The 17,071-nt window shown below is 35.0% G+C and overlaps 1 protein-coding gene across 2 annotated transcripts in view; it reads left to right on the top strand.

The window, feature by feature from the left end:
- The window catches only part of LOC110447265, a 49,231-nt gene extending 34,939 nt beyond the window's left edge, over positions 1-14,292 (top strand). For both annotated transcript variants that reach the window (XM_021492840.1, XM_021492839.1), the window contains exons 2-5: positions 6,198-6,387; positions 7,161-7,393; positions 9,005-9,304; positions 11,970-14,292. In XM_021492840.1, the coding sequence (XP_021348515.1) occupies positions 6,200-6,387; positions 7,161-7,393; positions 9,005-9,304; positions 11,970-12,502 (1,254 nt within the window). In that variant the 5' untranslated portion in view covers positions 6,198-6,199 and the 3' untranslated portion in view covers positions 12,503-14,292. The remainder of the gene's footprint in view (positions 1-6,197; positions 6,388-7,160; positions 7,394-9,004; positions 9,305-11,969) is intronic.
- The last annotated feature ends 2,779 nt before the right edge of the window (positions 14,293-17,071 follow it).

The following is a 17,071-nucleotide window of genomic DNA, read 5'->3' as shown; positions in this document are numbered from 1 at the left end:
GGAAGTTGCTGATGTGTCTTTAATTTCAGGTTGTTGATGGAATGTGCGATCGAAGTACATTATGTAGTTAATAAATTGCTCGGTATTAAAAGATAGCACGTCGTGACATTACATAAATTGTAGACTTTTATGTATTAAAAAAATGAGTGTCCTTAAGGAATTTAGCATGTAGGATTTAGTTTGTCACCGCAATATCTAGCAAAAGTATCGAGATGGTGGAGATATTTATGAGCACTGAGCTCTTTCCCAACTTCAGTTATAACGAGCGTTTAATTTTTCCTCTATTCAATGTTCAATAAATTCTACCCTCCCGCAACCAACGCGTCAATTTTATAATTTTATAATTTTACTATCAAACGTTGGGGTAGGTGAAACTCGAGTGCAACACCTGGAATCTTATTTACGTTTCACATCTGAAAAGCTTGCTTCAAAACAGAATCTGACGTTCGTGAGAATCGAGTAGTGTATTGTATATGTAACAATGACTGTAACTACAAGACTCATTGTAAGGTAAAACTGATGGTAACTTTAATATCCGTTTTAAACTCTGTTTCGTGGTTGGCATAGAATGTATGTAAATCAAACCCATACAATATTCATGTCAGTAACTGACACAAATGTAGCCACGTGGTGTTTAGAGTATTTTATTGAACCGATTCAAATCGATCGTGAATTGTTTAACAAAAAGGATAGTGTGTTTGTGTAGCGATCTCCATTAGTCATAGTAATGACGATCTTTGATATATAATTCATTACATGTAAAACAAGAAACAGTATATATATATATTACAAACCTACTTATATATATATAACAAACCTACTTATATATATATTACAAACCTACTTGTATATATATTACAAACCTACTTGTATACATATTACAAATCAACTTGTATACATATTACAAACCAACTTGTATACATATTACAAACCAACTTGTATAAATATTACAAACCTACTTATATCATATTACAAACCTACTTGTATACGTATTACAAACCGACTTGTTACATATCACAAACCTACTTATATAGATATTACAAACCTACGTATATACATACTACAAACTTACTTCTATACATATTACAAACCTACTTATATACATACTGCAAACCTACCTGTATACATATTTCAAACCTACTTGATCAAATATTACAAACATACTTGAATAAATAATACAAACCTACTTGATTAAATATTACAAACCGACTTGTATAAATATTACAAACCTACTTATATCATATTACAAACCTACTTGTATACGTATTACAAACCGACTTGTTACATATCACAAACCTACTTATATAGATATTACAAACCTACGTATATACATACTACAAACTTACTTCTATACATATTACAAACCTACTTATATACATACTGCAAACCTACCTGTATACATATTTCAAACCTACTTGATCAAATATTACAAACATACTTGAATAAATAATACAAACCTACTTGATTAAATATTACAAACCGACTTGTATAAATATTACAAACCTACTTATATCATATTACAAACCTACTTGTATACGTATTACAAACCGACTTGTTACATATCACAAACCTACTTATATAGATATTACAAACCTACGTATATACATACTACAAACTTACTTCTATACATATTACAAACCTACTTATATACATACTGCAAACCTACCTGTATACATATTTCAAACCTACTTGATCAAATATTACAAACATACTTGAATAAATAATACAAACCTACTTGATTAAATATTACAAACCTACTTGATTAAATATTGCAAACCTACTTGTATAAATATTACAAATCGACTTGTATATATATTACAAATCTATTTGTGTCAATATTACAAACATACTTGTATCAATATTACAAACCGACTTGTATACATCACACACTTATTGCGAACAAGCCAAGAGGATATAGAAGGTTATTGCAATACAAAATTTCAATATCCTATTTTACTTCAACAATTTGAAATTTCTTGCAAAAAAACTTATTTTTCGATATTCAAAACTACAAGCATGCAGAGTTATCTGTATACATCTTCTACACCTTTATTTTTGCTAGATTTGCGCCTTATCAACAGGTTTTAAAAAATATTCCATTTTCCTATAAAAAAAATTGAAATTAATACCACAATTGTCAAAAAAAAAAATGATTTTGTTACAACAATTGTATGTTTGGATAATCAAAATTTAGATTTGGGGAGTTCTCTGTATACATCTTCACGCCTTCATTTTCGTTAGAACTGAGCCACATCTACAGGTAAAGAAAGCGTTCATCGACCAGTCTCTGACTAAAATTCTTATACATTCATAAATTATAACGGACAAAGGAAATGTTTTGAGGGTAAACATACTCTCTAATTATAATGTTTAACCTGTATTGACCTACGTTTGGTGTCACGACTTAATAGGCGAAAATGCCTTTGAAGATTACAAACTGTGTATTTACAGAAAGATATACTAGAAAACTATGTGTTTAATAGCGACAATTCAATAGCTATTAATTATTATTATCTATTGTGTCTGATAATAATTAGATATGTTGAAGCGTTATACATTGTAACATGTCGACAATGTTTATTGAACCAATTAAAACTGAGTCAGATCAAAGGGCGTATCAATGGTATCCAGCTGTTTATTACACATTTAAGAAATATCTAGGAATCTGATTGGTTAAAAAACTACAGTGTACCAAACCGCATTCGTAAATATCAGGGGGAATACGAAATTCGTAACACGGATTTTTGGCAGGGTGAACGGGATGGTATGACCCTACAGGATTTCGTATTTCCTTTGGCATATCGGCCTCAGGAAATACGAAACTCTTTAGAGTCATACCGCCCCGTATACCCTGCCAACAATCCGTGTAACGAATACTATCATCGTCTGTTGCCTTTGCCATTTAGGTACATTTCAACTATCGGCATACATTATGTATTTGTAAGACCAATCGTTCGGTTTCTCCTCCAATGTTGTCATGGCGCTTGCAGATGAAATTTCCTTCATAACAGAATCCAAGAAACACTCTATACTACGATACAATTTAACTTTCATGATGTCCTATTTGTTTTATTTTTTTAAATCCGCTTACTGATTACTGTCTACTTAATTTCACCAATACTTGTGTACCTAAAATGTTGCAAGTCATTAAACTTACATGATGGCATACATTATTACGGCTTTGGCAAACATTGTCAGTGCACTTCACCATCGATTATATATGCTGAACATTCAAATACAAAAGTAAGAACTCCCCCTGATTTTCCATGGAGTTAGTGGAAAATGAGAAGGGCATATGTAAATAGTTCATGATACCTAGTACTCGAAGATCGATAGTGAAATAATCATATCGTATAATACATGCATAAATATTTTGCTTTAAGAAACATACTCTCAGAATTTCAGGAAACGCTCTCCATCCGGAACAGCTTATTCAGTCCATCTCCATTATTCCTTTTTTTAATTTCTACAGTTCATCTGGTTGACTATTTTATATTTGTTTTCAAAAATTATAAATTGCGTTGACGCTATGGTATCTTTTTTCGTGTTTATATTTATTCAAAACCTAATTAAATTGACAGCAAGTTCTAAAACAAAATAGGCAAAAAAATATCAAAATGGCTATATGTATATTCTTGTCATACACTGTATGTTTCCGTTTGTCCACTTATCGCATCTATTCTATTTAAAAACGTATGTCTGCTACCAAGAACTGTTTCGCGATATTTCCAATTGCTATCGTGGTGATTTTTCTCATTATATCTGTATATAGTAAATATCTATTCTAGCTGACCAAATAACAACTTGCAAAATAAACAATTTGATCAGTCATTTACAAGAGGCAATCCCATACATCAGATAGCATGTCGATCAATCGATGTCAATTCGTCGGTAGAATTACTTTATAGATCATCTTTTTTAAATATTTCTTCATGCACAATACCATAACTCACTTTATGTTTCACATGTTTTTACCCCACGAGCTAAGACTGTAAGTTTTATTCATGAATACTTGAATCTGCAATTAAAAGATCTTTTATATATCCAAAAGTCATCGTTTACTCATTTTCTATTTTTTAATATTTCTTCATGCACAATACCGTAACTCACTTTATGTTTCACACGTTTTTACCCCACGAGCTAAGACTGTAAGTTTTATTCATGAATACTTGAATCTGCAATTAAAAGATCTTTTATATATCCAAAAGTCATCGCTTACTCATTTTCTTACACAATAATCCGGTATTCATTTATCAAATTTTCAAACCAACGTCATATACCAATATTCCTTATCTCTATGAAATCAATTCCATCTGTATATCTAACTTAAACAATAATGTCTTACGATAGCTCTAGCTGTGCACTTTATTTTGTTTACTTCATATCTTACGATAGCTCTAGCTGTTCATTTTATTTTGTTTACATCATATCTTACGATAGGTCTAACTGTTCACTTTATTTTGTTTACCTCATATCTTACGATAGCTCCAGCTGTTCACTTTATTTTGTTTACTTCATATCTTACGATAGCTCTAACTGTTCCCATTCTTTTGTTTATTTTATATCTTACGATAGCTCTAGCTGTTCACTTTATTTTGTTTATTTTATATCTGACGATAGCTCTAGCTGTTAACGTTCTTTTGTTTACCTCATATCTTACGATAGCTCTAGCTGATCTCTTTATTTTGTTTACCTTATATCTTACGATAGCTCTAGCTGTTCTCTTTATTTTGTTGACCTTATATCTTACGATAGCTCTACCTGTTCACTTTATTTTGTTTACCTTGTATCTAACGATAGCTCTAACTGTTCACTTTATTTTGTTTACTTCATATCTTACGATAGCCCTAACTGATCACTTTATTTTGTTTACTAACTGTTCACTTTATTTTGTTTTCTTCATATCTTACGATAGCTCTAACTGTTCACTTTATTTTGTTTACTTCATATCTTACGATAGCTCTAGCTGATCTCTTTATTTTGTTTACCTCATATCTTACGATAGCTCTAGCTAATCTCTTTATTTTGTTTACCTTATATCTTACGATAGCTCTAGCTGTTCTCTTTATTTTGTTGACCTTATATCTTACGATAGCTCTAGCTGTTCACTTTATTTTGTTTACCTTATATCTTACGATAGCTCTTACTGTTCACTTTATTTTGTTTACTTCATATCTTACGATCACTCTAGCTATTCACATATTTTTGTTTACCTCATATCTTACAATAACTATAGCTATTCACTTTATTTTGTTTACCTTATATCTTACGATAACTCTAGCTTTTCACTTTATTATGTTTACCTCATATCTTACGATAGCTCTAGCTGTTCACTTTATTTTGTTTACCTCATATCTTACGATAACTCTAGCTGGTCTCTTTATTATGTTTACCTTATATCTTACGATAGCTCTAGTTTTCACTTTATTTTATTTACCTCATATCTTACGATAACTCTAGCTTTTCACTTTATTATGTTTACCTCATATCTTACGATAGCTCTAACTGTTCACTTTATTTTGTTTACCTCATATCTTACGATAACTCTAGCTTTTCACTTTATTTTGTTTACCTCATATCTTACGATAGCTCTAGCTTTCACTTTATTTTGTTTACCTCATATCTTACGATACCTCTAGCTTTTCACTTTATTTTGTTTTCCTCATATCTTACGATACCTCTAGCTTTTCACTTTATTTTGTTTACCTCATACCTTACGATAGGTCTAACTGTTCCCTTTATTTGTTTACCTTATATCTGACGATAGCTCTAGCTGTTCTCTTTATTTTGTTTACCTCATAACTTGAATCAAACGGATGAATTGTCCCGTTATTAAAACAAATGATCAGACGTTGGTTTTGACATTAATCAATACCTAACGAAATAACGTACTGTTACCTTTACATCATATTCACGATAAGAATTACAGTAAATTATATTAGAAAGAATAAAAAAAATATGCTTTTCTGTTTTATTTGTGTTTTATTTAGGCTTGCAGGACGTCTTTTACGGCATCTTGTATTTGGAGAAAAACATTAAAATACTCATACATCTCACCAGGGAACAACCCAAAACAATCACATTTTCTTTATTCATTATCGACGAAACAATAGTCGCTGTCGCGAGATTTTTTTGTTTTACTTGTACTTTTAATTGACTTTGTTTCCATGCTGAGTTAATATTTTCCTTGTTAATAGTAATGGGGTGTGTTTCCCGAGGTCCAGCCACACAACTAACCACTATGGTTTTACATCAGGAGACAAAGTCATGGAATGAGGCTAGACAAGTGTGCAGCGCGGACGGTGGAAAGCTCTTATCAATACAAAATCCTTATAAGTTAGCGGATCTTCTGTATATGGATTCTCTACCGTCGTGGAACAGCAGAGTGTATGTATTTATTGTTGTGTAACGTGCCCGACGTAAATCACATTTCGGGGATAAAACCTCTTTACTCCATTATATTGCTTCAGTTTTAAGGGAGACTGCTGTGAAGCGTCCTGCACAATCTATAATGCCCCACTGAAGGAAATCGATATGTAGGCCTAGAATCAAAACTCAGAAGTTTTGTTTGTGATATCTGTTGAGCAAATTGAAGACGCAAAAACTAGCCACTTTCTTCTTTGTAAAATCTTTTTTTTTTCCAAATTTTATTTTCCGTTTAAATTGTTTCAGTATCTGAGATCCTGCTATCATCTTATGTTGGGTGTTAAATTTGTATTTTCTGCACAACATTGACGTCATCATACCTGAATGAGGTAGTTAAAAATGTTGCGGACGATAAAAAAATGGCTTAGTTAGTCGGAAAATGGCCATTCAAAGACCATAAAATTTGACAATGATGTCACAAAACAATGTATCTGACTAGAAACAATAATAATGGAAAACATTAATATGCCAGCAAAGTAGACCATCACAATTCCCTCGCGCGTGCTAACATTTCCTTCAGATAATCGAGGTTTGGGAATTGACTCAATGTAGGTTTTTTCTCATTTCTTTCTAATAAGAATGAAAAATTAATTAGATGACATTGATATGTAATTCTCGTAATCATCAGAGTTGATGATTTATTAAACAAAGTGAAACAAATGTCCATGTTTCTATCATTTTGATTTGATAAATGGCTAACATAGATAGCATCAGTTTGACATTTTCCGTTACAGAATGACTGCGGACTTATGGTTCGGATTACACACTGATGTAGGCGCCTCCTGTAACTTGGTACAGTATAAATGGGATGACGGAGAACCCCTAGGGAGTTGGTCGGATTGGTTTGCTGGATCTTACACGGAACCTAACAGTTGCGAGTCTGACCTATGTAGCCGCATCTCCGCATCCAAATGGAAGACAATTGGTTGTACCAATCAATATGGATTTGTTTGCGAATATCTCGGAGGTAGAGTATGTTCTATTTACATCAATTAATAATGAGTATTGTTAAGGTGTGTATTGCGATGGTGCTTCACTGTGAAACAAAATGTTATACTGTGTTTTACAAAGGAAACGTAACACTGCTTCATAATAACCAATGCAAATTATAAAATACTGAAACATAAAGAATGTTTGTCCATATTTTACATATCACCATGGCTTACATTTGTATCTCCCATTATCTCAAGCAAGCTTTATCTAAGGACAGGTTTTATAAACTATCGATATTCTTTACATACCACATGCCTATACATGTATCACCTGTCCTTAACAGTGACACCTGCTTTAGAGACCCCCCTTATTTAGCTAAATTGTACCACCTGTTTCCAACCACAGTTAAACATGAAAAAGAGACCATCTCGCTCCAGCCACAATGTTCCTAATGTCCCAAACTATATTCAAAACCTGCCTCACAGACCACCTATATAAACTATACTACCTAACTAGTCAAACCTGCCTTCTTACAGACCACCTGAATGTCGGTAAAAACATTATCACTGATCTCCAACAACAGTCAAACATGCCTTATAGACCACCTGAATGTCGGTAAAAACATTATCACTGACTCCAACAACAGTCAAACCTGCCTTATAGACCACCTGACTGTCGGTAAAAACATTATCACTGATCTCCAACAACAGTCAAACATGCCTTATAGACCAACTGACTATCGGTAAAAACATTATCACTGATCTCCAACAACAGTCAAACCTGCCTTATATACCACCTGACTGTCGGTAAAAACATTATCACTGATCTCCAACAACAGTCAAACCCGCCAAAGCGAACCCACGCCTCCATCTACAGTCAAACCTGCCTTAAAGACTACCTGACTAAGCCAAAAAGTACCCCACCTCAAACTTCAGTCAAACCTGCCTTTTAAAACCATATAGCGAACAAATACTTCCGCCTCAAACTACAGTCAATCCTGCCTTAAAGACTACCTGTCAATAAATTCAATAGGGACCTGCGCATGCGTCATAAACCATATTTCATAAGCAAAAATTCCACTTGTTTATAGCTACTGTCAAACATGTCTTAGAAAACATCTATCTTTAACTTCAGCCAAACCTGTTTTTTGAACTACATGTTTCTCAGCCCATGTGTTGAATATCAAATGATTACTGAAACTTTTCTTTTGCATTCTTACTCATATTGTCTTTGTGAATAGACTGCTTCGCTTATCTTAAAAACGAAACCCATAGTTTAACCAGATACCAATATCGTTGAAAGGTATCTTTGTATTGAACGATGATATGAAGAAAATCTTTAAGGATCCTTGTCTACTTCAGGCTAAATACCACAGCATTTTACCTTTTTTCTAAAATACACTAACCTCCCTATATCTTTGTTTTGGATATAACTGTCGGGCTTGGCAAGAGAACTTACCCTGATCCCGTAGTTCAGTTAGTTAAGGCGTCCTCATTGTGATAGGACGTTTTTGATTTTGATCCTTACCCTGTCCATATATATGATGCTCCACTTTTCAACGACATCATTACACTGCTAGTGATATCTAATGGTATAGGTATGTTCCTCCTGTGGTAAAATACCATATTTCCTTTTTTTATTACAGGAACATGTGGCTTTGAAACTGTGGCAGACAAAATGTTCACGAGAGGACCTGAAAGCAGCGATATCCTGGATGCTCAAAACGTTTTTGTAAAGATGGAGTCGACAGCTAATCTGGCAATGTGCCTGGAGGCGTGCCAAACCTCTTCCGTTGGTGACCTGGATTGCTGGTTTGTATTGACAAACACCAGTAACGCAGACATATGTTATCTGTATTACACCCATGACAAATACCTGGCAGACAAAGCTGAACACATAACGGAAACCACGGGAACGAGCATCCATGTCAAGCGATGTGGCAGCGGTGAGCATAGTAATAAAAATTGAATTTCAAGAAATTATCTCTATCTGCATTTTTTATTTCTTTAAAACCAACATTATGAACATACTATTTTAACATTGTTACTTTTTATATATATTATATACATATAGTGTACTTTTCCTTTTGGTTCTTTCTACAAAATGTGTTCTATTCTTTTTCCAAAGTCTACTTGCTTGATTGTTATGAAACTGCACGTACTTATTGCAGTGTATGTTTGAATATGCATCAACTATATTCAATCCGATTTTCAAGATGGCTTCCGTGGCCTACTTCTGATTTACTAATAGATGCATAGACTTAGATTGCTGTTTTTATAAGACAGGTTTGATGGAAACTTTGTAGAATTGTTCTTCGAAAGTGCGTGCGGGAACCAACCTGCAGAATTGGGAATTTGTTTTTGTGCCCTTCACTTGGGGATATCCAAGCGACCATAATACATCTGCTGTATCAATTGCAAAATTCGGGATTTCCCTCTAAAATGTAACTATCTTTGTTGCTTGGCAATACCTCACTTCTGCCTATTCCCAGCTTAACAGCGTCTAGAGAACAATGTAATGGCAACAACTGGCAACCCGTTTTAAGTAACTGAGTCCGGTTTACATGCTGTACTAGTTGTCACGACATGTTGTTTAAGTTATGTAACACTATAAAGTCGACATCAGTATCGCGCTATCACAAGAAGGCAAGTACACCCAGATACCCTACATCCATCATTCATGCATGTATACATACACGCCTAAATGCATTCACGCCTACATTACAAATATGGAGACACGTCCTAAATGACTTAGCTATGTATAACCAAGCCAAACCAGATACAGCAAAGGCTAATGTTTGAGCTATATTTGACCGACAGTGTTTATATATTGAGGAAAATGAAACGTCGGATCTGATTACTAACTTCAAAGTTTCATGATACAAAATAGACTCCACTGCATGTTTTTTTACGGTTAACACTGAAGTTATATTGGGTGGACAGTGTTAATGTTTAATCTTGTTGATAAACACTGGGTTTACTTAACATTGAACGATATATTCTTCAAATTTCATCCCACGTTTGTAAAGATTAAATGTGTATATATTCACTTTAAACTGTACATATCACTATATTACTCTTACGAAACTTGTCGTGAGTACTTTAGCCGAATCAGGTTATTATTATTGGAAAGGTTATGACTAAAAAGTAAACATTGCTTGTATGTATCGTACACGATATCAAACGAAATAAAACATTATAATCGTTAAATTATAGAAAAGAAATATAAGTTGACATAAACAGTATGCAACAAGTTTTTATATAGCTCAATCCAATTGTTCACAATCCACAGGAAATATTGATTAACTACAAAGATCGAATCTAAATATGGGTTTAAGTATTTAATAGTGAATCCTACCATTATGACAAATATAGCATGTGGTCACTAAAATAAACACTGGAAATACGAGGATAGGAAACAAATACAGTGTTTTTGAACATATCCAGATGTGGAAAGCCATATCAAATATCCCTGTTTCTCATGGGACTTTGGTCAGTTAGGACACATCAGTGGCACTAAGGTCAATAGTGTAGACTTATTCAATTCTGTCGTTGTCGTTGAACGACGTCATAATGCGACAAGTTTCTGTACCCTTCTATTAAAAGCATACATTGTAGAAGCTACCGATACGGTCCAAAAGATGGGAATAGGGACAATTTCTGACAACTTTTTAACGTTTGTATCCGCTACAATTTATAATCACAACCAAATATTTTTCACAAATACACTAACATTTCTTCAATTAAATTCATCAGTTTGCAAATATGTAATAGCAAAGTTTTACTTTATACACAAACAATGTACTATCAAATTGTTTTTGTTACGTACATGGTTTGTGTATATAGACGATACACGTATTGGTGACAAATTGACATCGGTAGACTTATACATTATATTACCGGTAACTGAGCAAGATCGGGTTATCTCAATCTCGGGCTAAGACCCTGTAACATCCCAACCTCGACCTACTTCTCGGTTGGGACCATAACTTTTTTCACGCACCTTCTAGTTTAAATTTGCTAAAGACTACAGGTATCCCACCTGGGGCCTCGAATGGAAATGGCCTCTACACTACTAAAGCTATACTTGAGAGCTGCTGTTGTCCGTCATTACAGGAAGGCATCATGTTTCACACTGTGAACTATATTTTTCTCTACAACATTAGATACCACACAACTTCAAAACAAAACATCTAACGACAAAATAGAATATTTGTTATGCAAATTGTCAATTCAAAGCCGTTAACGCGCGGATGATTTCATCGCATTGTAAAAATTCAGTGAAATGTCACGTAAGGGTCCTGGACAGATCGGACGAGATAGAAAATTCTAGCATAGGGTATGACCTCCGATTTTTCTGTCTGAGATGCTGGCAATACTTATTCCTTCGTATTAGAGTCAGGATAGGATTGTAGTTTGTTAAAGGCATGCGATTTGTCTCTGTTCGCAAATACCGTCATACGAGTTGTCTTCCTTTGTCTGCCTTGTCCCCTTGCTCATTAACTGTTTCCTTATATGATTCTTTTTAATTATCAACCGAATATTTAAACAAACAGGACATACACTGTCTTGTACAAACTTCAAACATGCTTTGTTCTGTTGCTGTTCCAGTTGCTGTTTATGGTGAAACAACAACTACAGCATCGACAACAACGACTGAGGCGGCATGTGTGGAGCTGACAACAACAACAGCGTCTGCTGCGACAACTACAGCAGCGCAAACAACTACAACAGTGATGACAACAACAACTGCACAGAAAACAACCACGACAACTACCGAACCAACAACCATTGCCGCTACTCAAACAACGGACGGTGTGGAATGTTTAAAATACAGTAATGAAACAATATCTTACACTGCCAGTGAACTTCAAGCACAACTGCTTCAACTCAAGGCGGATCTTACAGTATTAAAAACTAGTACAAATCGACACATGAGAACGCTCACGAGTGTGTACGATGGTCGGAGTAGCGCGGTCAATATCGGGGTGATAGGAAGCTTATTCCTCGTTGTGATTCCTGTGCTTTTCTTCATTGCTGACATGCCGATTTTGTACAAACACATAAGGGGTCGCTGGGATGACGACGATGACGACGATGATGTCGATGATGATGGAGTTGACAAAAACAAGATGGTGCTGTAAACACTGATCGGCTACCCCGATATCAACATCATAACACCAGGATTGCATTAACTGTATCATGAACACACGTGTAATACATGTAACATCTACCGGAGCTGTTGTTTTGATGTACATTAACATTGTTCAAATGTAAGACCACCGTTTGTACGACTTTATTGCATCTTACAGGAATTTTACATCTAGAAACGCCATATTAGACGTCACGTATTAGCACCACTTACAGTTTGAAAGTCACAATGTACAAAGACACTGTATATATACTATTTAATCGGTTTTCTATGGTATATGCTAATGCGCTTGTCACATTCCACATGTGTTATTTATAATATATGACTGATATTTGTCTTCATATCACTGAGATTTGTCTTCATATGACTGAGACTTGTCTTCATATCACTGAGATTTGTCTTCATATCACTGAGACTTGTCATCATATCACTGAGATTTGTCTTCATATCACTGAGATTTGTCATCATATCACTGAGATTTGTCAGCATATCACTGAGATTTGTCTTCATATCACTGAGATTTATCATCATATCACTGAGATTTGTCATCATATCACTGAGATTTGTCATCATATCACTGAGATTTGTCTTCATATCACTGAGATTTGTCATCATATCACTGAGATTTGTCATCATATCACTGAGATTTGTCTTCATATCACTGAGATTTGTCATCATATCACTGAGATTTGCCATCATATCACCGAGATTTGTCTTCATATGACGGAATTGCCCATCCTTTTTTAATACACGTCTTTTTGTTACCCCAGCTGTTCTGAGGGCATTAAACCTCTTTCAAATATTACATAATATAAGCTTTGACAATAGTATATCTAATGTACAGTATGCATACATTTAATTTCTTTCTTTCCAAAATCGATTGCCATGCATTGTAATGTTATAAAGGATCTCTGGCCCACTGTGGGATTGTTATCTAAACAATAAACTCAAATGTTTGTTATAAATGTATAACTTTTAGGCTATGACACCACCGTCGATAGGGACGCCCAGTCGCTAAGAGCGATAGTATAACAATCGGAAAACCAAGGCTTGAGTTCCAGACTAGCTACGCTGAAGTGTTACACCTATAACACTGTTATATTTTGTTGATTACATCTTCATTATTTGATCATGAACATTCCGCAAAGTACGTGTTCTTTCAAAAGCTATAGTATTGACGAGTCCAAAACAAATGCCGATGCGTATTTATTTTTTGCAGTGGTAAGACTACCCTTAAAATTGACGATTGACTGCTTTAATATATAGTGCAATCTTTCGAATAGAGTCACGGGGATAATTCATTCAAATGTTCGTATAGCAGAAATCTTCAAACAAGTGCTTTATGGTTTAAAAAGGAAAACAGTATTCAAAATTCACTAATTTCTACTAATTCTAATTTATAAGGATATTCTGGAAACCCTAGGAATGCTTAGTCTTTTACGTAAGCTGCTTGTTTGGTCATGAATACTTTTAGCTCTTTTTTACTTATATAAAAAGCTTTATCATTTAATTATCAAAAATGTATTTCACTCATAAAATGTATTTCAACTTCAGTAAAAATGACACAATGCATACGAAAGGTACTTGTATTGGTTCAAAGACACCTTCAGCGCAAGTTTGAAATTTTAATTTTGCTAATAGCTTGTGTACATATACTACAACACTATTTTTCAGTCAGTTGCAGTCCTATAGCGTCTGATAACTCTGGATATGATTTAGTCTATTGCCCTGTAAATATGCTTTATAAACATTGTATCTTTGTGTTTTTATCAATAAACAGTAAGAGTGAGTTGATGTGTTCCTCAATTGGTTAATGTTATTGATTAATTTCAGTCAACCGCTGATATCATTAAACACACCCATACACCTCAGAAGACAATGTTTATGAAATAAAATCTGAAGATAAGCCGCTCTTATATATTGCCCGTGTTTTAAAGACGAGTATACGCAATGGCTACTAGGCTCACTTGCAACGTCAGGCACGTGCAGTCCTCGCGAGGTCTAATGTGGATTTTCAACAATGATAGTAATGTTGTTTAAGGGCAATTACTCCTCTGTAGAGCTGTATGAACAATAACTTTAAAGGTTTGAAATACATCTTGTCAACATTTATTAAGGTATGCAACACAGTTCCGTTCAAACATATTCCATGAGGCGCGTTAGGAGAGCCTTTTTCGCGGGAAAGATGATGAGTTGTCAATGGTGACAAAATACACAGCTGAGCAAATAGTTACAATCTGCCTATTCTTATTTATTTAATTTATATTCCAGCATGTTTAACAAGCATTGGTTATCTTAACATTTGGCATTAGATCTTGATTTGAAACAAAATACCCTATTACATATTTTTGTTTCAAAAAGTCAGAAATTTATTCAGAGTTTGCGAAGATAGCTGCAGCGGCTAAGCTCATCAGGCCACTAAGCGGTTGGGATTTCAACGAGATGGGTTAATGGCAATTGAAAATGCCTCAGTGAAATGTGGAGTTTCCTAAAAAACAGATGGCGATTTAAAAGACACTGTTGACTTAAGTTTTGTGTCGATCGACTATGACAACATGATTAGGCCTAGCTCATCGTTGGAGCATTCGGCATGTGTTACTGTCGCTGAGGGGACTGGCCGATTCGACCTACTTTACCACTTGAATGGGCGCTAGTGTAGATACAGCGATTAATTCAGTTCAATGAAAAATGACCTGCCTTGATTCAAAACCACAGTCAGGGACACGCCCTTGACGTCAGTGTCAGAAAATGGCTGGAGCTAGCACACGACGGAATTTAATCGCTTAATACGAACACTTAAATGGATTTAAAAAGTGTAATTACTTGTTGATAATTTCAACAAATTAAAAAGATAATAAAAATATATTTAATTATTTTTTAAACAGTTGATAAGCAATCTCGTTTTTGTTTGTGTGTGTGTGTGTGTGTTGGGGGGGGGGGGGGGGGGGGGGGCTGTTCCTTACATAGTGAGTGCATATCACATCGCTAGGACAAGGAGAACATATGCATATCCCGAACGTGCCCTAAACGGGTTCAAAAACAGTGTCCAAGTGTGCGACGCATCGTATATCGGAGAAACTGGAAGGCGATTTTGGTCCGCCTTGGTGAACACCGGAAATATATGGAAACCCATAAAGGTAGGTAATTCTTCAGATCAGAAAGGAAGCAGTCGGAGCTATTGACTTGTTTTGAATTTGAAGTTTTGGGCAGAAAGAGCAATCTGTTCAAGCGGCGGAGAAAGGTAACCATCTGGATACGCGCGTTGGGTCAGTTCTGAATCGAGACGAGGGGGCTCAAAGACTCTCGCACATCTATGAACAAGTACTAAACAAAGCGTAGATGAATTGAGTCATTTCGGTACATGTATAACAACTATTGTGCATACGCTTACAGCGTCGCCGAATCGACATCGATTTTTGTGGACAACTCGTACACATTTTACACCTTTATGTGCATGGTCGTCTTGTCTCTAAAGGGCACTTTATTAACAAGTACAACTACGCCAAATTTACGCTGCCGCTACAAGGTTGGATATGACTTGCGCATAACAGTTGACAGAACATTACAGGTACATTAGCTCACGACATATATTACCTGTTACGTCCAGCATCTATTGCCACTTTGATATGCATGTTTGCCTTCCCACATAGCATAAGTGAAAACTAATTTTCAGCTACAAGTAGTCTTGAAGTGTTGTTACACGATATGTATAAAGAAATAACCCTTCATCGGATTCCATGCCTCTTCTCAATCCAGCCGTCTTACAAATGTGTGAGAATAGACTTATCAACTGCTTATATTGACCAGAATGAAACGCCAGTAACGATGGCAAGGAATGACAAAGAAACACAATTTATTATGAAGCTCTTGGTGAAAACGGATAAAATGGTTCGGCAAAGGAGCTTTGAGATCAAATCTTTTAATTTGCTTTCTGAATTGTAAACGTGCGACCATTTAATGATAATAATTGAGGATGCAGATAAGGGATTCTTTTAATTACGATAAGTGTCTGCCAGTGGAATGTTCCATTTGTTGTCAGCTCTTCAAAAAAGATAAGATCTGCCTTAACCTGGGTTATACAAAATCATTTTCAATCTCCGGAGACTGTTCCTGTGCTGGATTATCTTCTTGGTCCAGCCATCACCTACCAGTGCCGACTAGCTTGGGATAACCTTGAAAGCATGTGCCAGCAGATGGGGTCCCGTTTAAACATGGACAAATTGTAACACCTACCATTATTTTTATGATTACAGTTGGAAACACAGAAGGAAATTTTAGCACAATTACCAATTGATATGGTAAAAAAAATCGGTAACTTTGTTAGATTTCACACAAAGGCAAAACGTTACACTCAGCGAGCTTCAAATGGTCGTTTGAGATGTGCTTGTAAGATTGTTGTTCCGTGAAGAAACTGGCCTGGGACACTGATCAATTAAATAAGAGGGCTGATAAAGCCTCGCTATCATTTAAGGTTGATCAAAACAGCTTATCCTTATCTAGAGGTTTGTAAAATTTTATCGATCATTTTGACAACTCCATTATATTTTTACCAAATTCTATG

Source organism: Mizuhopecten yessoensis, unplaced genomic scaffold (genome assembly GCF_002113885.1).
Source record: "Mizuhopecten yessoensis strain PY_sf001 unplaced genomic scaffold, ASM211388v2 scaffold3253, whole genome shotgun sequence".
Classification (NCBI taxonomy): domain Eukaryota; kingdom Metazoa; phylum Mollusca; class Bivalvia; order Pectinida; family Pectinidae; genus Mizuhopecten; species Mizuhopecten yessoensis.
The sequence above is the reverse complement of the archived record's forward strand: the minus strand, read 5'-3'. Positions and strand labels throughout refer to the sequence as shown.